Here is an 18,242-nt window from a genome sequence, read left to right as displayed (position 1 = left end):
AAAAATATATATTCTAAAATTTGCTTTATTAAGTCATAAAAAGACAAATAAGAACTGAACAAAAAAGTACAAAAAATATCAAGTAGATCTATTGCACTGCAAAAAAACTTAATAGATTGCACATATCCTTTCATAACAGTTATACATACAAAAGTGAAATACAAACTAACAAAATGTAAAAGTGTAGAAATAATTGGTCTTATAAACAATAATGGACTAATAGATTGATTGATAAATTATGACTCTTACTAGCGTTGAATTTGAAATCACAGAAATATCATTAAAAATTTTTAATGTATTTTTTGCGTCTTCAAATTAATGCAAAAACTTCAACATTGTCCTTGTGACATTTATTTTTTTTCCAATGTTGTGTAGCACATCAAGGTCTTGAATCTATAGCCTAGAAATTCAACCTGCATTAATCAGCAGTGAACAAGTCCCAAACCAAACAAACCATAAGAAAAAAAAAATTTGACACTATAAAATCTGATCGGTTGAAAATTTACTTTAACTGTAACATGCATAGTCAATACTACCAATATAACACAGTCTTCTCTCAAATAAAATGTTCACTATACTGGTAAGCGAAAGAACTTATAATTTTCAACACAATACACTGCTACAATACACAACATGAAGATGATGGATTTGATTGGTTATCATCATCAGATATATCACTGTCATCTCTATTGTCTGTGTCATAAATATCATCACCTTCGGCACATATTTGTCTTTGATTTGCCAAATTTAAGAGATGTGTCCCAAATGTTCCATTTGATTGGCTGGGATGATATCCATGGTGTTTTTGGGCGTGGCCTATAGGGTTAAGTTCCACAGCCAGTTTTTCAGCCATGTGCCTAGGTAAATGTTTATGTTGAGAGTGTGCACAGTCTATTAAATAACCAACAACAGGCATTGGTAAAGGTATAGACCATGGGTCAGGTTCTGGATCACTAAAGTCCTGTAAAAAAACAGCAATGTCATGTATGTCTTCAATTAGAAATCAATGAGAGAACAAAATATCTGGAGAAAATGGAAATATAACCAGCATTGAAGTAAACAAACCAAGTTGATGTGAACAGAGTGTTAAAGCCCATTTCTTTTATGATTGGAAATCATATTCAATAAAAAAAGGTACTGTAACATATTGTGTGGTTTTGAATTTGCAATCCTCTCTCAAATCAAATTGCCATGAAAATTTCACAGTTAACAGTTATTATTTCATTCATGTATGGCCCACAAACAAAAACTATGAAAATACCCTTCAACCACTACATCAGTGACTAAATGAAACAAAAAAAACAATATCGATTACCTGTATTAACTGATACTGGAGTAAGTCTGTCATTTCTGTAAGTTCTTGTCTGTCTTTAAAGGCTAATGGAGATCTACCGTCCTATAGTTAAAACAATACTAACAATACATTCTAATGATTAATAGGATAATTAAATTAATCAAATTGGAAAGAGTAAATAACCTAAAATATTATCACAAGTGCCGAGAAATGCCTAGATTTAATTTAACGAGTGTACAGAACTTGTTCTGTGTATGAGTTCAATCCTAAAGCGTTCTTTGCACGAGTTATCATATTTTGATTATTCACAATAACCAATTGATTGTCCTACTTATTATATAGATTTTTTTCATAATTTATCGATATTTTCAACATGAATTTTAAATTCTGTGATTGGCGGATTGTGATGTTTTGGCGGGAGAAGTTCGAGAGTGAAATTACTGAATTTATTTCTCAATGTAAATTATCGAGATCTATTACACTGGGAACATTCGATAAAACACTGCTATCTATATAATAATGTAAAATACAGACACCAGGAATGTGTCCGAAAACACCAAGGCACAGACCATTTTCACCCAAGGGGAGTAAGGCTGGGATTTGATGTCTGACAAGAATTTGTTTTGTGCAAGCAAAATCTTTTTATATATATTTCGGGAGCAACCAAAACCAATGTTTTAATTGGAAAATCTGTCTTGTTTAGTAATGGGGAATAACAAGATCATTTTTAGAATTTTTTGTGAAGGATGAGTAAAAAAAAATGTTTTTCTTCAAAAAGGTCCCAGGCCAACTCGCTCCTCAAAAATAAAATGGTGGGTGCCTAATAAATTAATACCTGACACAACTATTATGACAAGAAGGTATGATTAAACCTTCCAAATGCTCTCCAATGAACTGCTTTATTACATCATTAATCCCTTAACATGCATCTAACTCTTTATTAATTACCAAAGCATGGTACAGGGAGTTTCTTTTCAAGTTCCTTTTCAGTTACCATTTGATGTTTTAGATATTTGTTTCAAAGGATATTCAAAAATGTATCTACTTAAATGAATTTTTTTCACAGAATAAATTTTTAACACATCAAGAAATCAGAACAACCTTAAGCAGCTCATTTTTTTTATATCGCCACACGAACAAGTTAGGTATTATGTGATTCCCTTGGAAAAGTTATTCTGTCTGTCTGTTTGTCCGCCAATGGTTTTTTGAAACTTTGCACAATTGTTCAGCACAATAAAATACAGGTCAAGTCTTATTTTCAATAAAATCTAAAAAGTAGTTTTCCAGTTGGCCATATTGAACATTTTGCCATGTTTCAGCATTACATGGTGGGGTATCATTTAATGTTCTATTAATGCCATATTTATGCAGTTCACTACAATGTGCTTATAATATGTAAAGGGCTAATAATTACATCACAGTGAAACCTGTCCCAACTTAAGATCTAGACATCTTCTAATGTAACATCCTGTCTGTTGTTTGAACTTTGAACCCTGAACTTGTGAAAACCAAATAACATCAGTCTGTTTGTTTGTTTGTTTGTTGGGGTTTAACGTCTGAGCAGCAATATTTCAGCTATATTCAGACGATGAACATGAAATTGATGATAAAATGAACATGAAATGATGATGAAAAGAAAAAGGGATGGGACACAAGGACAATGGGGTCGACAAATTTTGATTGCCACTGGAAATAGGGAGAGATGGGTAGGGTCGGCCAATTTAGCCTCCTGTGGCGGAGCCCTATGGTTCCTACTCCAGGAGAATACCACAGTAGGGTTCTTTAACGTGCGAGGAACATGGCATCTTTCCCAACACGGTGCACCACCATGGTTTGCAGTCAGGTTTTTTGTATTATAGCCTGACAACCCCAGCATGTAACACGCCAGGGGTACCCTATTCCACCACCTGGGGCACACATCCCAGTTGCTCTGTGGACAGAGCGCCCTAGCCTCTGGCTAGGGTTCTGAGCACTAATTAGTCGCCTATTACGACAAGCTTAGCGCTGCTGCAGGCCTATTCTTCTCACACCCGGACCTGCACGGGGCAAACATCAGTCTGAAATAGGTTTGGTTTAGACAGGTTTAACTGAAGTAATGACAATTTCTTTATGGAATTGTCTTTGCTTACACTTAATAACTAATATGAATAAGATGTTGCATGCTACATCGTGCTAAGAATACCCTCACTCAACCATTTCAGTCAATCCAAAGAGAGAACACATGGTACAAGTTGTCATGCATAAAACCAAAGAAAGAACACATGGTACAAGTCGTCATGTATAAAACCAAAGAAAGAACACATGGTGCAAGTTGTCATGTATAAAACCAAAGAAAGAACACATGGTACAAGTCGTCATGTATAAAACCAAAGAAAGAACACATAGTACAAGTCGTCATGTATAAGCAATGTAACAAAATCTTAGCATCCACTCCAATAGAGGCTGAGAAATCTGTCATGAAAATTTCCATGATGAACCACCTAAAAAATTACTAAGTTGATCAGTAAACAGGACGTAGATGAACAAGGAGCATGAAGAGGGGAGACACTGTACAAGTCATCATGCAAAAGCAATATACTAAATATCAAAGCATTTCTTCCAAAAGAAGCTGAGAAATGTAACGGAAGGACAGACTGACAGACGTATAAAGTAATTGCAGCAATGTATAATAATATCTCTAAAATACATGTAAATTGCACTATAGAAAGTTTTACCTTATCTATTGCAAAGTCTGATGATCCATAATCCATTAACAGTTCTACAAAGTCTTTCCCATCTGACATACCACAGGCATAATGTAAGGCAGTTCTGAAGAACTGTAGATACAATTAAAGCAGAAATTTTAGCTAACTAATAAAATATGAATATAGAAAATGTATTGAAAAAAAACAGCTCTTCCTTCCAAAAAGTTACACAATGTACTAAAATATTATAAAGTCCCTGAAAGTGTTTTTGACTTATTGTACAGCATGTGGGGGATAGACAGTCAGTATTACATCTAATTACACTTTTTCAAAAATTAGTGCATATCAAACTATTTGTTATTGAATTTGAAGTTTTGGATTAAAAAATAAATAAAATTAAAAGTTGTGAGACTAACCCCTACTATGGGGGTTAGTAAGTATTCCTTAGCACCCATTTTTTAATCAACCTGATCCCTTAGCGATGCTGAGATAAATAACCCCCATAAAAAAGGGTTAGTTTTACAATTTTTTTTTTAACTACTTTTCAAAATTAAAAATAAATACTTTTTAATAATAAAAATTCTAAAAACTAACAAGAAATTGTCTATTTGCTATTTAGAAAACTACAAGATAAGAGTACCTTAACAGTATACCTTATTACATTGTTGTCTTCCCTTTACTGCCTACCAGATCTCTGACAGTCTTATTACATTGTTGTCTTCCCTTTACTGCCTACCTGATCTCTGACAGTCTTATTACATTGTTGTCTTCCCTTTACTGCCTACCAGATCTCTGACAGTCTTATTACATTGTTGTCTTCCCTTTACTGCCTACCTGATCTCTGACAGTCTTATTACATTGTTGTCTTCCCTTTACTGCCTACCAGATCTCTGACAGTCTTATTACATTGTTGTCTTCCCTTTACTGCCTACCTGATCTCTGACAGTCTTATTACATTGTTGTCTTCCCTTTACTGCCGACCTGATCTCTGACAGTCTTATTACATTGTTGTCTTCCCTTTACTGCCTACCTGATCTCTGACAGTCTTATTACATTGTTGTCTTCCCTTTACTGCCTACCTGATCTCTGACAGTCTTATTACATTGTTGTCTTCCCTTTACTGCCTACCAGATCTCTGACAGTCTTATTACATTGTTGTCTTCCCTTTACTGCCTACCTGATCTCTGACAGTCTTATTACATTGTTGTCTTCCCTTTACTGCCTACCTGATCTCTGACAGTCTTATTACATTGTTGTCTTCCCTTTACTGCCTACCTGATCTCTGACAGTCTTATTACATTGTTGTCTTCCCTTTACTGCCGACCTGATCTCTGACAGTCTTATTACATTGTTGTCTTCCCTTTACTGCCGACCTGATCTCTGACAGTCTTATTACATTGTTGTCTTCCCTTTACTGCCTACCTGATCTCTGACAGTCTTATTACATTGTTGTCTTCCCTTTACTGCCGACCTGATCTCTGACAGTCTTATTACATTGTTGTCTTCCCTTTACTGCCTACCTGATCTCTGACAGTCTTATTACATTGTTGTCTTCCCTTTACTGCCTACCTGATCTCTGACAGTCTTATAACATTGTTGTCTTCCCTTTACTGCCTACCTGATCTCTGACAGTCTTATAACATTGTTGTCTTCCCTTTACTGCCTACCTGATCTCTGACAGTCTTATAACATTGTTGTCTTCCCTTTACTGCCTACCTGATCTCTGACAGTCTTATAACATTGTTGTCTTCCCTTTACTGCCTACCTGATCTCTGACAGTCTTATTACATTGTTGTCTTCCCTTTACTGCCTACCTGATCTCTGACAGTCTTATTACATTGTTGTCTTCCCTTTACTGCCTACCTGATCTCTGACAGTCTTATTACATTGTTGTCTTCCCTTTACTGCCTACCTGATCTCTGACAGTCTTATAACATTGTTGTCTTCCCTTTACTGCCTACCTGATCTCTGACAGTCTTATTACATTGTTGTCTTCCCTTTACTGCCTACCTGATCTCTGACAGTCTTATAACATTGTTGTCTTCCCTTTACTGCCTACCTGATCTCTGACAGTCTTATAACATTGTTGTCTTCCCTTTACTGCCTACCTGATCTCTGACAGTCTTATTACATTGATGTCTCCCCTTTACTGCCTACCAGATCTCTGACAGTCTTATTACATTGTTGTCTTCCCTTTACTGCCTACCTGATCGCTGACAGTCTTATTACATTGATGTCTCCCCTTTACTGCCTACCAGATCTCTGACAGTCTTATTACATTGTTGTCTTCCCTTTACTGCCTACCTGATCTCTGACAGTCTTATTACATTGATGTCTCCCCTTTACTGCCTACCAGATCTCTGACAGTCTTATTACATTGATGTCTCCCCTTTACTGCCTACCTGATCTCTGACAGAGTCAAGTCTTTGGTTGTGTTGATATACTAAGGCCTCTGATATAACTTTACATGTCTCCATATCTTTCCTCAGGACAGATTTGTGTAAGGCTGGTTGGCCACTTCCCTATGAATAAAAAACAAGTATAGTTCCATCTCAGAATTATGCAAAAGCAGACAAACAGTGATTGATGCATACCTTATGCACAAAAATATTTTGGCAGGGAACCCTTAAGAAAGTCTACAAGTATAAACGATGTTTTCAAAAAATGAAAAAGCTGGGTCTAGCAGAAATTTTTACTTACAACACATGCATTGTAGTTGAAATCCACTATAAAAATAGAAAGGGCATATGAGCCCACATCCCTTGTAAAGATCCCAAATAATATTTACAGAGAAACCTGCCTACACCAAATCTTTTTTGACTAAAGATTTCATTTGTATAAGGTAAGTGTTTGATTTTCATAGTTTCAAACAGCATTCAAACTGATATGAATGGACTCTATATGATGCCTGGTTTTCACAGGTTTCTGGTTCAGGGTTCTGTATAGACAGGTTCATTGTAAAACCAATTTTGACTTTACCTGAATTCTACTGTCAGCAATACATATAGGCATCTGGCTACACTTATCACAATATAAAAGTTCTTTTACTTTATCTACCTCACACATTTCCACAGCTTCATGAAACTTCTCAATCCGATCCTAAGAGTACAGAAAAGATCAATTGACAAGATACATGTACATGACTGCTGTAAATATACAGGCAGCACTCATTATTTTAATCCTATGAATTGCCCAGGTCAAGATATGGACGAACATATGCCAAAATATCTTAAAACAGCAAACAGTCATGACTAAGAAAAGTCATGAAAAAATTAAGAACACAACCATTACTTTTGTTTGGTTTGGGGTTACTGTAGGATTAATATCAAAATAAAAGGTGTGACAAAAAGACAAAATTTAAAAAAATGAAAAAAAAGGTGCTATTACGTAAGACTCAAAATGACAACTAGGACAGAAATAACTGGAAATGTTAAGGATATAAATTTGATCAAGGACCTTTTCTGTATAAGAATCAAATCCTGTACTAATACTTCATCCATTTCTGTTAGATGTTTTCAAAATGACTTATGAACTTCATTTGTTGTAGAAATTCTTCCTCTTACTGGACATGATCTTCACTGGGGCAACACAGGGGTGTCTTGCAATAAGCAAGGACTTCTTAGGCACTGATCATTTATTAGCCAAGGGTGGACAGGGATTTAAAATAAAATAAAATATAATTGTTCCACATTTTAGCCAAAAAAATATTTTACCCAGCTACAGACAGAAACAATGTTCATGATTTAATATTTCCCCCTTTAAACAATGTAGATTTTCAAGTTCAAATTTATAATACTAGCACAAAAACAATTTCCAACTCAACAAAAAATCCCTGCCCATCCCACATCTAGGTTCACCCTCAGGCTTTAGGTTGCCCATCCCGCATCTAGGTTCACACTCAGGTTTTAAGTTAAGTTCATGCTGCTCATCTCTGTGTGATTTTAAATTTTTATCTTTCATGTTATTTCTCCTTCTGACAATTAACTTATTCTTTAACACGTTTTTGCCCATGGATTCCACCCTTCTATTGGCACAATGGTAGTTTAATATTTCCAGGAATATCCATATATATGTATGGTCTTACCAAACAATTATAATCCTGATCTGTAAGAAAGCCTTGAGTCTGAATCTAAAATAAACAAGACTAGTAACTATTGTATTTACAATTCTATTCTGATAACAACCCATAGATTGTTCCATTCTCCACTTTTCTTGAACAATTGTACTTATAAGTAACCAATGAACAAAAAACTAACTCCTGTAAATGAAGGAAAAAAACAGACCATAATGAAAAAAAGAAAAGAAAGAAAGGCAGTCTCATTCCCTCAACAAACATGTTCTACCAATAAAATATTCTTAAATCCCTCAAAGCATTTAAAAATTATTATATAGGTATTGATATATATAATGGATGGTTGGATGTTGGATGAATAGACAGACAGACAGAAGTATACCATATGAAGCCCAACAAAAGACAGGTGTATAACACAAGTGACATTTCATCACTGTAAGTTTTTGTAAGAATCAGGCACTGAGTAGAACATGATTTGAAAAAAAAAAAAAAACATTTTCAATGTTTAATTTGACTATTTGCAGAATTTATCAGAATTAAGGAAAACATATTTTCCATATCACTTTAGTAAATTAAGTGACAGTTCTAATGAAATGCACAGAAAACGAACATTTCAAGGGTAGATAACTCTGTCAAAAACATCATTTTTCTAAAATTCTATTGAAAAATCTCTGAGCAAATTCAGAGATGCAGAGATCAAAAATGCTCTTTTCAAAAAGAAAAAGCATCCTTGAGTGAAATTATATTGTCAGACTGGTGGGCATTTGACAAGCATTTTTCTGATTTTTCCCATTTTGCCTGATTCTTAAAGAGACTGACACTTAACTGATGAATCAGTTTATCTATTCAAAAAGTACTAATACAACTCATCAATGTTGAAAAAAGATAATGGATTAATCAGAAATATCATTGTTTGGAATATAAGTTTTTTTTTGTATTCTCATAGTCCAAGAAAATCTTGAAAACATATTTTCATGCAATATTTTCAAAGCTTTTCTTATCCAGAATTCAAATCTAAAAATGTTACTTTTTCAACACATGAAGTGGTATCAATCTACGTTTTATATTTTTCCAACAACTGTGTTAAGAATTTCAATTTCTAATACTTTTTTACAATAAATTATATATTGTGTAATTTTTACATTGAATATACAAAGATCAGAGTTTGATTGATTAATTATCCATAATGTTTTTTTTTCTCGATTATTTAAACGGATTATTAAAAAGTTTCAAATGTCCACCACTTAAAACGCATACAGAGTATTAATTTGCTCCACCGATATATCATCTATGTTCATTTGTGGAAAAGGCAGGTGGCAATATGCCTAAAACTTTTTGCTGACCTATTTATTCCCAGAATGCCTTCTGATTCAACATATTCAGAAGTGAAGAGAGATACTTTTATAGGAAACTAAGGAAAGGTTACAAGGTTTTCCAACTAATTTCTGATTCCTAAATGGATCTGTTCTTAAGAAATTTCATCCACTTAGCCATGTGTTCTTTTAAAATGTGCATGATCCAATATTCAATATTGGTTATTGAACTCAATTGTAAATATAACATAAGATTTATTTTTCTTACATCCAAAGTTCAGTAAAAATCACATGTACGTCTAAGGTGATTCTCCAATTAAATCAAGATAAGAAGATAAAAAAAAAGACTTTGGAATAGAAGGCAGACAGAAAGCGACTTAATTCTCCTTTGGATTAAACCATCTAAGTGCTGTTCACTATAAGAATCAAGAAGTTCTTGAATAATGGTGGAAAAAAAAAAACCACACAAATCTTTCCATGAAATCTTATTGAAACTGTTACCTGAAATGCAAAAATCGCATTCATTTCTTAGTATCAGTAATTCCACGTATAAGTTAGATGAAATGCATTGCAATTTCATCACCAAAGGGAGATAACTCAATTTTACTCTTTCATTTTATTGTTTCTACATCCTCTGACACTTCATAGACAAAAGAACTTCAATCAGTCTTCAATAGACCAAAGACTATGTGCAAAATTTGTCAAATTATTCTCTGAGTATGATTTATTACTTTCAGCTATGCCTAATTCTTACAGATTACAGAACTTTTAAAAATACTTCCTTTATTAAGATTAAAAGGTTATCCATTGAGTATTTAATTCATAGATTAAGCTTAGTTATCAAAGTGAACTTTAAACACTCTAAACATTAAAAATCTAAATACTTCTTCCATAACATGTAATATGGCGTTATCAACAGCCCAGGATAAACTTCTTTGTCAACTGTGTGAATCTGACATGAGTGTAAAATATAAGTGCCTGGATTGTGAATTATTTATATGTAAAAAGTGTCACGAAAAAGTACATCCTAAATTCAAAAATGCTAAAGACCATAAAATAGTGGATATAGTAAATATAGGACAGGCTGTCAAGTTGCCAGAGCTGAACTATACCACCATAAAATGCAAGCAAGATACAGACCAGATGTGTTGTATATACTGTGAAGACTGTGGACAACTTCTTTGTCCTAGCTGCTTAACTTCAGGTCATTTTGGACATAAATTCATTGAAATAAAAAGTATCTACCAGAAAAAACTTGACCAGATGAAAAATGCAATGAGACATAGCAAGTTTAGGACAAATAGTTATTGTGATGAACTAATAAAATTGATGCAGTGGAAAAAAGTTGAAGGCTTAAAATTTTCTAAAATGTTGGAAGAGGTTGAAGCTCATAAGAACATATTGAAGGAACAGGTAGACCAATTTGCCCAAGATATCATTGACAATGCCAACAAAAATCAAGACACTATTGAAAATATATTTTCAAGTGAACATACAAGAATTACACAACAGATTCATAGTTTTGAAATTCTTCAAAAAAGATCTGAACATATTTTTAGCACACAGAACATGAGTGTATTCTTTGATGAGGTCGATAACATTGTGACAAGCTTAGATCAAAGTGTTGGACAAGAATCCAACCGAACTTCCATGCCATTAATACCATGCTTTAAACCTGGGATGATGACAGCAGAAGTTTTTGGAATATTGGAAAAGGACCAGAAAATGAATGTCTGCCATATTTCATTGACCAAAACAAAACAATATACCACTGATTTGAATTTCTGTCAAATCTTGACTGCTTGTCCTGATGGGTCTCTATGGATCTGTACTACACTAGAAAGGGGCCAAGCAGTTTTGCAAAAAGTGAAGCCAGATGGACAAAGTCTTCAAGTAAAGCATACAAATAAAAAGTGTAGGGTATATGATATGCAATATTCATCACATTTTAATAACATACTAATCGCAGACAAGACTTCAACAATAAAAATTGTCAATGGAACCACAGGAGAGATGAGTAATTCTAAATATACAGCAATGTCATTGTTTATAGTTGCTGTACATCTATTACCAGACCAAAAAGTGCTACTAGCTGCAAGAAGTATAGAAAACCCATTTCAATCAAAGGGAAGAGGGATGATAGTCAAAATGGATTACTATGGCCGAATTGAGAAAGAGTGGGAATATGATAGTAATGGGCAGAAACTTTTCATTTCTCCTCGTTTTGTTACAAGTGCTGATAATGGCAACATATTTGTGATTGACTGGACCACAAGTTCAGGTGAGGGAAAAGTCTTAGGTTTAAATGAAGAAAACAAAGTTTTATGCACCTATGGAGGTCATTCTGAAATAAATAAAGAAGGACTCTCATTTAGACCTTCAGCAATCCGATGTTCACCCTCTGACATTATAATCGTATGTGATGTTGATGTTCACACATTACATTTTCTGAACAATGATGGACAGCTTGTTTCTTATTTTGATTTGAAAATTTTAGGAATAGAATTACCATACTGTTTATCATTCAATGAGGCAGGAAATCTATACATTGGCTGTACTAACAGACTGTCTGACACTGCCAAGGCCAAACTGTATGAGGTCGATTTCAAGGAATCAACTAACTACTGAGAAATAATACTGAAATTTCAAATATCGGTACTTTCACAATGTTTACATTCTCATGGAAAATATGATTTAATTTTTTTGTAAAAGTCACAATAATAAAAACTCACATTATGGAACTTATAGCATTGCTGATGCAGGATTTTCTCAAAATAAAAAAAAAATCAAATGGTATTTCAACAAAACTGACAAAATGAAAATAATAAATTAATGCAATAATTGAGTCAACCAGGATTTCAAGTTCCATACAAAATAAAAATCTTGGTTTTTTTTCCTGCCTAGATGATCAAAGGATAAAACCATGGTTTTCAATACTGTTTGTGACAAATGATAAGAAAAGGAACTATTAATGTTATATATTTCAATGAAAACAATAATCATTACAGGTAAAAGCTATATACTTCTGAAAGAATACACTGACTGACAATGAGCATTAAACTAAAAATGTAAGATTTAGACTCTTGTGTTCTCTACTTACTAATGAGCATTAAAATACAAACTTTTTTTTCTTGGGTCCTAAACTTATTGTAAAGTGGTTAACAAACTTGAACATTTTTGTAGAATCCATAAGGCACATGATACTAAAAAGTATATTTTCTGCATTAACTTACTATCACCAAAAATAAATACAGCCAAATTCTTATGATTTGTGTTAAGAGTTATCTCCCCTAGGCCACCCATTTCAAAACAACAAAATCTTTATTCAGTTTTTATAGTCAAAAACAAAGACAAATTTATATTGTTTCTTTTACAAATTCAAGTTCCAATGCTACTATTGTCTGCTCCCAGTTTTTGACATAGTATTAGTTTTTGATGGAGAAGTGTATGTTCCATTTTTGATGGAGCAGGTGTAAACTACCAGTATTTGATGGAGTAAGTGAATGCTTCCATTTTTTTTATAGAGTAGGCATATGGTACTATTTCTGATGGAGTAGGTGTATGCTCCCAATTTTTAATGGAATAGGTGTATGCTCCCAGTTTTTAATGGAATAGGTGTATGCTCCCAGTTTTTGTTTATGCAGGTGTTGATGTATGCTCCCAGTTTTTGATGTAGTAGGAGTTTTATCTTTGGTGAAGTCTAATTATGCTCTCAGTTTTTGATTGAGTAGGTGTATGCCACCAGATTTTCATGGAGTAGGTGTATGCCACCAGATTATGATGGAGTAGGTGTATGCTACAAGTTTTTGATGGAATAGGTGTTTGCTTCCAGGTTTTGACATAGTAGGTGTTTCATCTTTGTTTTTAGTGAAGTCTGTGTATGTCCAAGGGTCTAATTGAGTAGGTGTTTGCTCCTAGTTTTTTTATGAAGGAGGTGTTTGCTCCTAGTTTTTTATGAAGAAGATGTATGCTCTAAGTTTTGATGAGTATGTGTTGCATATTACTTTGACAGTCTAAAAGATAAAAAAGAGATACATCTATTGACTGTTTAACTGGCAGACAAACAGTAAATAATGATCCAAGTTTTAGTTTTCAAAATAACTAAGCCATTTAAATACTTTAAGCAACATATGGAAAATTCAAAGGTGATTCATTATGTAGTCAGTAAACAAAGTGTACACTTCAGCCTAAAAATAAAATATTGAAATATGTCATTACATATCATATTCCAAATCAAAATACAAATGGCTTTAACTACAGCCCAGGATTTACTTCCTTCTGAGTTAAGTGAAACTGACATTAATATAAAATTTAAGTGCCTGGATTGTAAATTGCTTATTTGTAAAAAGTGTCATGAAAAAGTACATACTAAATTCAAAAATGCTAAAGACCATAAAATAGTGGTTTTAAACAGAGAAAGACATGCTGGGAGCTTGCAAAGTCCAGAGCTGAACTTTACCACCATAAAATGCAAGCAACATACTGACCAGATGTGTTGTATATACTGTGAAGACTGTGGACAACTTCTTTGTCCTAGCTGCTTAACTTCATGTCATTTTGGAAATAATAAATTACAGCACTCTTGTTATCACCAACACAATTCAGAGTAGAATACAAACCACGAACTGTGTCATATGGCAAATATAAAATATAATCTACAGCTTTACCATTTAGCAATGCAATCCAACAAGAGACTCTCAAAGAGCCTGAATTGCTCACCTGGCAAACCATGCCCTATTTATTAAGTAAAGTAAAGCTTTGTTACCATGTTTGACAAAAAATTGCAGAAAAAAGAGCATATATCAGTAAGTTCAACTGAGTACCTAATGCACTGCGAGATGTTTGAAATGCTAAATATCAGTAAATTCATAGTAAGTATAAAAATTTATAGGAAAATGGAACAAACTTTTGTCATCACTATTCACCTTAGAACACAATGTTTCCAAATGAAACCAAGAATAACTGGAATCCGAGCAACTGGTGAAAATAGTCTCAAAATGGCAGTCCTCCTAAAAAATAATTCAATACTGCCAGTCAACTCAGAATATCATGTTTATCTAATGAGTAGTTTTCATCTGCATTATTCTTCAATAGTAGAAGAAACAATAGCAAAAAAAAGCATTTTGACCCCTATGTTCTATTTTTAGTATTGACAGCCATAAGTTTTAAATTATCAGTTAGTGCAGGATACCGTAAAAAACATTAATGCCAACTTTCATTAAATTTTGTTGAGAAGAAAATTTTCAAAGTTGTACACATGAAAAACAGCTTAAAAATCTGTTTCAAGGGTCATAACTCCTACATCAAGCATCCAATCATTTCGAAAATTTCGGCATAGCGATAGTTCCTGGTGAACAATCTTACCCTCCATCAGAATTTTGTAAAAATTCAATGGTTTTTGAGTTATTTGCAAAAATTGTATTTTGACCCCTATAATCTATTTTTAGTAACAGTTGCCATGTTTTTTTTCAGATCATAACTCTAGGATACCCTAAAAAAACAATCACCAACTTTAATTGAATTCTGTACAATAATTTCTGAGGAGAAGATTTTTGAAAGTAAGGACATCAAAAACTGCAAATAACATCCAAAAGAAGGGCAATAACTCAAACATAGTCAACAGAATTTCACCAAAAGATCAATTCATGCTCAACACTTTAACCCCCATCTAAATTTAGTTAAACTTAGTGCTTTTGGAGATAAACGAGAAAAACTGCTGTCTGACCCTTATGTTCTATTTTTAGTAATGGTGGCCATGTTTTTAGAAGAATAAAAAATGCAAGCATTCATTTTATGCAGGATACCCTTAAGAACAATCATGCTAAGTTTCATCTAAATCCATTCAATAGTTTCAGGGAGAAGATTTTTGAAAATTTTTAACGACAACATCAAAGACAACTGACGACTACGAAAACAGACTCCAAGTGATGGCAAAAGCTCACATGGCATATGGAGCTAATAATAAAGCATATCACTTGGTGAACAAATGTAAAGATTAGCAAAAATAGAAAATTTCATCCAGGAACCTCAAAAAAATTACCGTCAAAATCAAGCAATTGGTATGCATACATGTACATATCAGTATTCATATTGAAATATCACAAGTGTAACCTCAATAAGAATTTCATTGTCACTCAAAATACAAATATATACAATACTATGGTATTTTAGATAATCAAGTAAACAATTTAGATCCTTGGTGCTTATGGTACAAACACACCTTAGTTTTCTGTCGAACCTTTGAAGGTATTTGCACTTTGGATTTTAATCAATCCAGAAGTAAAACATATAAAACAGTGACGATACTTGTCAATACTCTTCCTCCTTCCATTGAAGAACTTCATAATATATAAAATATCTCCCTAGAACAAGGACTTTATTGATCATCATCCAACATAGATACGTTTCTATTCACTGCCACCAGTGTTGCCGAATCTTGTTGGGTTGTATTGTAATAATATAATCCAGGTCGAGTGGTCAAAGAAATGTCATAAGTGCAATGTAGAAAAAAAATTGAAACATGTATTCTGTTGCAATCACACATCAACATCATATCATCATTGTATACATGTGTACCGTCACAGATAAACAGTTAATTTGGACATACATTAATCAAAAACATCACACAAAAACGAAGTACATCTACAGCATAAAAAAAAGTAATTTACATTCTCTCAACAATGTCAACATAACAAACAACGTCACTAGCAAAATAGAGGACATAAAGTATAAATAAAACTTAAAACAGATGAAAATACTAATTCACCACAGCAGGGAAAGGGTGTACACACATAGGAAACAACTAATGGTAGAAATTCATAGAGATCCACATCAAGTTATTGTGTAAAACCATGTCTAAAGACCATACTAAAGAAGACAGCACAATAATATAATGCCCTGCCAAATTTGAGTTCATATAAGTCCAGAGACGGTTATTCTACCTACCCTAGCACATTTTATCTGTATTTCTTTATAAAATTATACTTAAGTATCATTTGTAGTAAACACTCTTAAAGTCAAGTAAGCCTCCCATGATAACTGTGTATATAAAGTAATTAAAAAAAAATTAAATGATCTTGCCTACCTTACTATCCTATTTTTTTCATCTAAAGTAACCTTAACCAGACATTTCATTTTTTTCATGGCCTCACAAAAAATGGTAGTCAAACAGGCATTTGTTGATATTTTAGTATATAATTTCATTTTTTACCTTGTCTGTCCATGAAAAGTCAGTATAACCATGAAGAATCATTATCTGTCTCTGATTGCTGAACTTCTCTTCAACAAACCATGATCCCACATGCTATAAGTAGATGAAAGAAATTGTGATATATAGTTACCTGTGAAATTTTTTCAACAATTTTATTTTTTACTATTTTGAAGTCTGTAAGGACTGTGAATGTTATCTTTGAAGATTATTATACTAGTATTATTATTTAAGGAATGATCTCAGATTTAAATCTGTGTGAAAACAGATCATTTGCAAAACCCTTTAAAACGTAAGGCTCTTAAGAGCCTGAAGTACTTGTCTGTGGTTTCAAAGGAGTTGATCAATGAAAATTGACCAATCAGAAACTTAGGCAGCCTCAGGTGCCTGGCAGTAATCTTGTTAAACAATCAGAACCAAAATCATGTTTTTTATTATTGTTTTTTGCTAAGTTTGGTTATCACTGGCTAAGTATTAGCAGAGATATAACTAACTGCCTCTCCATATCTGCAATCTGATGTGGTTAAAGACCAGTCTGGCAAAAATATACAAAAACGATCATACCTTGTCAATAACTTGTACAATCTTATCACAATTCTTTAATGCTGCATAGTCCCTGGCAGTCATATTGTCCTACAAATTTGAAAAAGACTTCATGAAAATTGTTATTGTAATGTCAGAAGCATTTTTATTTCACAACTTGGTAAGATAAAGAAATCTCACATGGTTACAGGGAGTAAAATAGAGTCATTTCATCGGATAGATGTAGCATTCTTTTGATTAGATGACCATTTCCTGATGAAATATCTTAGATAATTATCTGGACAATTTACCAAAAAGTTTAAGCATTCTATTATTTCATATCATATTAACACATATTTGAATCTAAGTTTGATTAAATCTCCTTGTCAACTATCAAGTCAATTACCCAAGGCAGACTATCAGAAAATTATCATTCCATCATGTCAAGACTATCTCTATTTCATGAAGTTTACAGCTTTACTCACTGTTAAAATGGGTATATCCTTGTCTCAAAAGTGAAAAAATGTATGTAAATCATTTACAGATTAGTAGACCATTTGAAAGCAACAATATTATCAGATAGATAGTTTTTTGCCATTCAAGACTCCTATTTTTTATTAGTCCAATTCTTGAAAACAGTTCTGTATTTTATTACAGTGAGTAAAATAATTAAATTCAGGAAATAAAAAATTTCCTGACTTGATATAGCTGTTAATACCAGGTGAACTGCCTTAGGTAGTTGAATAGACAATTGACAAAGGAGATTTAAACTTTCTAAAAAGATGAAGATGCAGATTTAGATCCAAACATCTCAGGCCACACAATACAAAAATTTACTTCAACTGAATTAACATGCAATAATTTCCATATAGCTAATGATCAAATCAAAAATAAAAAGAGAAAAAAATGTAAAATGTGTACCTCAACTCTCTGAGTAACAATATATGCTGATGACTGCAGTAAAATTTCTTCCACAACATCAATATGTATATCACAGTCTACACAGTGAAAAAGAATATTTCTTCCCTACAATAACAAATGCAAAATACACCATATCATTTCAATAATGGCAAAAATCCTCTGATCATTGGAAAAAAATTGTTTCACATTTAGAAATTTTTCATCGTTTGAAAATTGTAAGAATATCACT

At 33.0% G+C, this 18,242-nt stretch overlaps 2 protein-coding genes across 2 annotated transcripts in view; one reads left to right on the top strand and one right to left on the bottom strand.

Annotated features, from left to right (window-relative positions):
- Positions 1 to 9: 9 nt before the first annotated feature.
- The window catches only part of LOC148616550 (uncharacterized), a 34,985-nt gene continuing 16,752 nt past the window's right edge, over positions 10 to 18,242 (bottom strand). The window contains exons 11-19 of the mRNA XM_088583696.1: positions 18,014 to 18,118; positions 17,135 to 17,203; positions 16,574 to 16,666; positions 8,063 to 8,107; positions 6,958 to 7,077; positions 6,381 to 6,500; positions 4,009 to 4,110; positions 1,316 to 1,396; positions 10 to 961 (exon numbers count right to left, since the gene is read on the bottom strand). Coding sequence (XP_088439822.1) covers positions 620 to 961; positions 1,316 to 1,396; positions 4,009 to 4,110; positions 6,381 to 6,500; positions 6,958 to 7,077; positions 8,063 to 8,107; positions 16,574 to 16,666; positions 17,135 to 17,203; positions 18,014 to 18,118 — 1,077 coding nt within the window. The 3' untranslated portion in view covers positions 10 to 619. The remainder of the gene's footprint in view (positions 962 to 1,315; positions 1,397 to 4,008; positions 4,111 to 6,380; positions 6,501 to 6,957; positions 7,078 to 8,062; positions 8,108 to 16,573; positions 16,667 to 17,134; positions 17,204 to 18,013; positions 18,119 to 18,242) is intronic.
- LOC148616551 (uncharacterized) lies at positions 10,221 to 12,471 on the top strand. The gene has a single exon (XM_088583698.1). It carries the CDS (start codon positions 10,267 to 10,269, stop codon positions 11,989 to 11,991), a length of 1,725 nt encoding a protein of 574 aa, XP_088439824.1. The 5' UTR covers positions 10,221 to 10,266; the 3' UTR covers positions 11,992 to 12,471.

The sequence above is a fragment of the Perna viridis genome, chromosome 5 (genome assembly GCF_037379345.1).
Source record: "Perna viridis isolate PV_CMFRI_1.1 ecotype Kerala chromosome 5, ASM3737934v1, whole genome shotgun sequence".
Lineage (NCBI taxonomy): Eukaryota > Metazoa > Mollusca > Bivalvia > Mytilida > Mytilidae > Perna > Perna viridis.
Note: the sequence above shows the minus strand (reverse complement) of the source record. Positions and strands in the feature narration are given on the sequence as shown.